Source organism: Hyposmocoma kahamanoa, unplaced genomic scaffold (assembly GCF_003589595.1).
Source record: "Hyposmocoma kahamanoa isolate Upper Pololo Valley unplaced genomic scaffold, ASM358959v1 210, whole genome shotgun sequence".
Taxonomy (NCBI): domain Eukaryota; kingdom Metazoa; phylum Arthropoda; class Insecta; order Lepidoptera; family Cosmopterigidae; genus Hyposmocoma; species Hyposmocoma kahamanoa.
In genome coordinates this window covers 6,621,790-6,627,789 of record NW_020653731.1, presented here as the reverse complement: position 1 = coordinate 6,627,789, position 6,000 = coordinate 6,621,790, and the positions used below count along the sequence as shown (strand labels likewise).

Below are 6,000 nucleotides of genomic sequence, written 5' to 3'. Positions count from 1 at the left end.
TTAGTGCCTATTCAAAATTCACATTAATGGAGGCTTACGAAATTAGTCGACGATGCGCATCAGAGCTACACTTTTACGTTCCAGCAGTACTGAATTCATTTCAATCACCTACAGGCATACAAAAACTTTGGCGCCCGCGTTCGCGCTTTAAAGCGTAAACTAGACGAGCTAATACCAACTCTGCCAAACGCCGCACCATCCCCTCCTCAAAGGGACGAGGATGTACCCTCACCAGGGCCTGATGAGGACCTGGATTTGCCGGCAGCTGTTGGTAACAACGATGGTGATGATGACAGTAAGTTTATAACATTAGAAATAAATAAATTATAAACCAATGCGAAAACATGTTTGCATGACCCATCATAATATCTTTCTATTTTAGCAGGTTTGAGGAGAAAGACAAAAAATATGTCTTCTCCAAGTTGTCAATTTCTTCTCAAAAATAGGCACGAGCTTGACTTATATTGTAGACAAGTGAAACTTGCGAATTTTGCCTAATTGTTGCACTAATATAAGCTATCTGCAAAAGGACGATAGAGTTTTTTAAAATTAGACTGCTACTCCTTCATAATAATCGTGGCAATTAAAGATAATTTTAACCGGCTTCTGAAAAGGAATTCTCAATTTGACTGTAGTTTTTTTGTGTATGTGTTTTTTTGTGTATGCGATATGTGTCTTGTAAATGTTCCGACATTTATGAAACATTTATTATTTTTTTGTACGAAATATGGTTTTTTTTATAACATCAAGTGACGGGACGAACAAGTCGTGAGCCTGATGGTAAGCTACACGCCTATCCATAACAGTTACAGTGCCACTCAGAGCTTTAAATTGCACAGATCTGAGGGGCACTACCACTGCGCCCGTCACCCTGAGATGTAAGTTGACAAGTCTATGTGCCTATAATTTCACCAGCACCCTTACCCTTCAAAACCCGAACACAGTAATGCTGACATTACTGCTTGGCGCCAGAAATAGGTAAGGTGGCAGTACATCCCTGGACGAACTCTTTCACAAGGAGCTCCACTGCTACTAAACTGGTACTTTAGTTGTGGTTCCATTTAAATTTGAAGAAAATATTCTGCCTCTTAGGGCGCGTTTATTCGATACGAATTTCATCGCACTCACGTCGCGCCAATTAATCGAGGCAATAGCCTCCATCCGTGAACGTACACAGCGACAGAATAAATAAATAAATAAAATAAAGCACACACTCTTAGCCCCGCAAAAAGGAAACAGCGTCGCGGGCGCCATGGACACTTACACAATCTAAAATTACACAGAATCGAACTTCGGGCCACTGCGTGGCAGACCAGAATTGTAACCATTCGGCCACGGAGGCAGTTAATAAAAGCAAAGTTTTGAAGTCGGTGTTTTCTTTATAAAATTATAGTATTATCTAGATTCTTATAACCAACATAAGCTAAAACTAGCTTAAACATGACAGTATAAGTGTTTTACTATATTAAATCCTGTGCTCTTCTCCAGTATCATACAACATCGACCAGACATTCAACAGCTCAATGTCAGCAGACGGATCTTTGTACAACATGGGATTGTCCTCGTTCCTTTCATCGGACAACCCTATGGCATTGTTCAACGAGTCTACTGATAACATTAATAGTGGTAAGTTATTATTATTATTATATTTTATTATTTTCGTGTTAGAGTGGCTTTTTAGGGCCTGTGCAGCCCTTCGGCACTGTGCTCAACAATTTCATTCATTGTAAACACCAATAATTATCTGCTCTGGCCCCAGACAGAGGAGGTAATTATTGGTGTTTACATATATTATACATTTATACAGCATATACATATATACAGCATGTGGTCCATTTTACGAAAATTAATAACGTAATTTGATTCACAATTTCATGTTTTTCAAAGTTTTAAGTTGTTTCCAGTAGTTTTGTAAAGGATAATATGGCGCCCAGGGAAGAGTTTGATATGTTCAACACAAAGTAACAGTGGCATAATAAATAATAGTAAATTATTCATAATTTATGTTTAGAATGGGAAGTATTTGTCATGATAGTCATAATTGCGTTAAAGAGAATATAAAATAGAAACATTTATATTTAAACAAACAAGAATATAGCCATAATACAGCAATTAAATTAACATCTTTTATCGTCGGCTTTGTATAGCCTTGTTCAATCTTCGCTGAAAAAATCGAAATTAAAAAAATGCATTTTGTTACATATTGTAACAAAGTACAAGCAGCAGAAAATTTGAAAATTAAAACAATTTAAACATTGATTAAATAAATTAAAAGAAAACTTTGTCAACTAAATTTTATAAAATTTTCAAGAAAGCGTAATCAACTACTTTACATTACTAGGAAATTAAAAGGAAGTAATTTTATGGACTTTACCAGTGTTATACTAAATGTGTCTATGTGTGCAGTTGATAACATAAACTTTGACAAACAAGTACCATGCTGAGAAGTAATAATTTCTTATTAACAAATTAACCAAAACGTTTAAGTTATCCTGGCTTCTTGTCACCCATGGTAACATAAATTGGCTGCTTTTAACTAGGGTTCGCGGAATAGAAAATTACTTCCATATTTGTATCAATAGGCTCTTCACCACTATCTGTGGATCAGAAGAAACTTGTCAGCGATTATAAGATTAACTACTACACCCAAGTGGTATGGCCAAGACTTGAGCACGGCTTGGGACGTGAGTTGTCGTATAATTAATTTGTATATTTCCCCTTGCAGCCAACAAAATAGAAGTTATTAACAACAGGCCTAGCGAGAAACAAGATTTTGATATAAACAATTTCTTAAAAACGCTCGTACCAAACGACTCTGGCTCCGCACAGGACAACACTTCAGGTAAATACGTACATAATACGCATTAAGTTGTTTTGTTTAGTATTCCTACTAGAGGTTCCACTAATAACATTTGAAATACAATTTCAATAAATTGGCAAATAGTACATCTATTTCAAAAACTTTTTATGTCGGTCTTTTTTGTAAAAAAGTTCTAATTTTTTTTTTATATAACGCACACACTCAACATAGCCCCGCACTAGGGAAACCCTGTGTCGCGGGTGCCATAGACACACATAGACAACCACAAATTACACCCAAACACACGAGAGAAATAATTGTAGGCCATACAACTTTTTCTCCCGGCCCGGGAATCGAACCTGGGACCTCTGCGTGGCAGTCCGGCATGGTATCCGTTCGGCTACGGAGGCAGTTAAATTATTGTCTCTTCGAAGTTGGACGTTTCGTAAATTAGATCTTTAGTGAATTGGGACATTTTGAGGTGTGAGCATTTTACGAACACGATAATTTTGCAAATAAAACTGCTCTTTCATTAATTAATAATTCAAGAAATAAGGTTCTTTCAAGTTATGGAAGATTTTGGTATCCTGTGTAATAATGTCCCGCATTATTCTTTCGCTCTTTTAATGTCACGGTTTCAATGCAAATTTCTAAAAGCTGACAAGTCACTTTTGTAACCTGATATTTTTAACTAAATTTGTGTGTAACGTCAAAATTGGGGTACGACAAACATACTTTATTTCGAGTCAAATGTTTTAAGCTTTAGGAAGAACACTTACTTGCGTTTATCAGCTTTACATGTTTTAACAATCATTACGCTAAATTCCATATATTTGCCAAAAACGCGCAAATTGTGCTAACATTTCTCTTCCCCCAAAAGATGGGTCATCATCGTATTTCTTATACAGGTACATATACATACCCAAACCCATCGAGTATATAACCAGAAATAGAGACCAAATGTCATTTAATTTGTTTGAAAACTATTCATCCAAATCATTACTGTAAAAACTGCGCTCTGATTGGCGAGCCCGAATTCGAAACAATTGACGGATGTAGTCATTTTTTTTTACTTCAAATCGACCAGTTTAACTTGAGCGTTGCTATAATGGATGAAAATTGAAAAATTACATATTTAATTACCAACGAAAAGTGATTCCGTTTGTTTTGTAATTAGATGTTTTATTGTTTCCCACGCCGCCGAATGGAAAAGCCCCTCATTGTTAGAGACATTATTACAATAAATACAGAATATTTTTGGAATATACAGAGACGTACACACAGGTCGTTTGTTGGCGTTGTAGTATTTCAGCTTTCTAATTTGTGATTTCAGCGCAAAGTAGAGTTGATATTTAAAGTTGCCAGGGATGGTTAGCCTTTTGTCTCTATTTCTGGTTATGTACTCGATGTGCATATCTCGTGTCCTCAAGATTTCAGAACTGTCAAATTTGTTTTTTCCGCCTTGTGGATTTGGAACATCGTAGCGACATCTCTTTAAAATCGTTTAAACTAATTTGTTTGTCTGTTTTATCAACTGAGAGACTATAGTGCTAAATTCTATTGACAATGAGTTACGGCTTCAAATCCCTCTTAAGGAACACCCGGAGGTTCCTCTTAGGCTGCTAACAGATTGACTGCATGTTTGCACTTAACGCGTAAAAGTTGTAATGAACTTCATGCAGCCGAAACCTCGACTGCGAAACGACTTCACGCATTAATTGCATGCAGTCAAGATCGGCTGCAGGTACTTATCGCCGCGCGTCTAGCTCAAGAGCTCAGTGTAAAAGTTGACGTCGCGATGGAAACACGGACGCTACACTGCTTCTTATTTTCGCAATGTCCCTCGGCACTCATCGCATTTCCGAATGCATATGAATATTAATTTCCGTGCCCATTAATTATTAGATTTAAAATCTTAAATAATTTGAATTTAGAACAACGTACTTTATCGTTTTGTTTTGATTTCCGTATGAACTATATAGAGCCGCAAAACTTTCCCTATTTTTAATAACATTTATTATCCATGTCATGTTTACATACCAAACACGTGGCATTTCTTGACAGACTGGAATAGGATTATGCGGGATGTCAGCGTGACGTAGACGTAGTACGAGATGCAAGGTCGACTGATCTACCAATCGCGCGCTCGATACGATATTCGACTCTCCCCGACTCGATACTCCCCGCCGTCACAACCCGCACCCCACCACCAAATACCTCTAAAATGCGTTCCTTTCTGCGCATTTAACGTCATTGTTCAAAATGTTTGCAAGTGCCGTGCAAGTCAATGACCTTTGGATCAAATTTGTTTACCGCAATTAAATAAAAAGTACGAATTTACGAAATCTTTTTTCGATTTATTTTTTTAGTGATGTCGGTTCAGTTTTGGATATAGAATGACCTCTGTAAATATGGCGAGATTACAAATGAACACACTGTATAACTGAAAATGTATATTTTTCCGGTTATTAATCATTTCAATTCAGTCCGTATCTGAACGCAATTCTTCATCCGATATAGCTATGTTACTATGTTCGTCATCGATGGAATAATCGTTTTCCGCGCTGTTCGAACAGGTATTTATTATAAAATTGTATATAATAAAAATAGTAATAATAATTCTAGTAAATAAAAAATGTAACAGCAACTCTATATACTTCTAAGTCGACTGAAAGCATCCGGTCTGTACCAAAATAAAAGCCAACTGAATAAAATCCGACCACAGCCGAAACGCGAAGTTTGCCGAGGGACATTGAGAAAATAGAAGCACTGATACTTCTGTTCTATTGTTAAACTACTGGTGTAATCGAAGCCGAAAACGAAAGTGTGCAGCGTGGATAAATCCACTATTCTTATGTTGCTATAGAGAAGGTGATTTTTATGTTGTGTGTAAGTGTGATTGTTTATGTACCCGAAATGAAGGCAATATGAAAAGAAATTTTTAATAATAAACGATGTATTATTAATAATATATCCTCATAAGAATGTCAATTACTACTTTTGATTCTCGGACTATCGTTCACATCGACGCTTGAAGTTAAAACTTCAACTGCATGCAGCCGAGTCCTCGACACTGCCACAGCGCCCGTCACCCTGAGACATAAGTTGACAAATCCCATGATTCTGTAATTTCACCAGCACCCCTACCCTCTAAAACCGGAACGCAGTAATGCTCACAATACTGCTTGGCGCCAGGAATA

General features: G+C 36.8%; 1 protein-coding gene across 6 annotated transcripts in view; it reads left to right on the top strand.

The window, feature by feature from the left end:
- The window catches only part of LOC113227459 (regulation of nuclear pre-mRNA domain-containing protein 2), a 32,280-nt gene that overhangs the window by 9,252 nt on the left and 17,028 nt on the right, over positions 1–6,000 (top strand). For all 6 annotated transcript variants that reach the window (XM_026460396.1, XM_026460394.1, XM_026460397.1 and 3 more), the window contains exons 5-7: positions 115–295; positions 1,489–1,626; positions 2,726–2,842. In XM_026460396.1, coding sequence (XP_026316181.1) covers positions 115–295; positions 1,489–1,626; positions 2,726–2,842 — 436 coding nt within the window. The remainder of the gene's footprint in view (positions 1–114; positions 296–1,488; positions 1,627–2,725; positions 2,843–6,000) is intronic.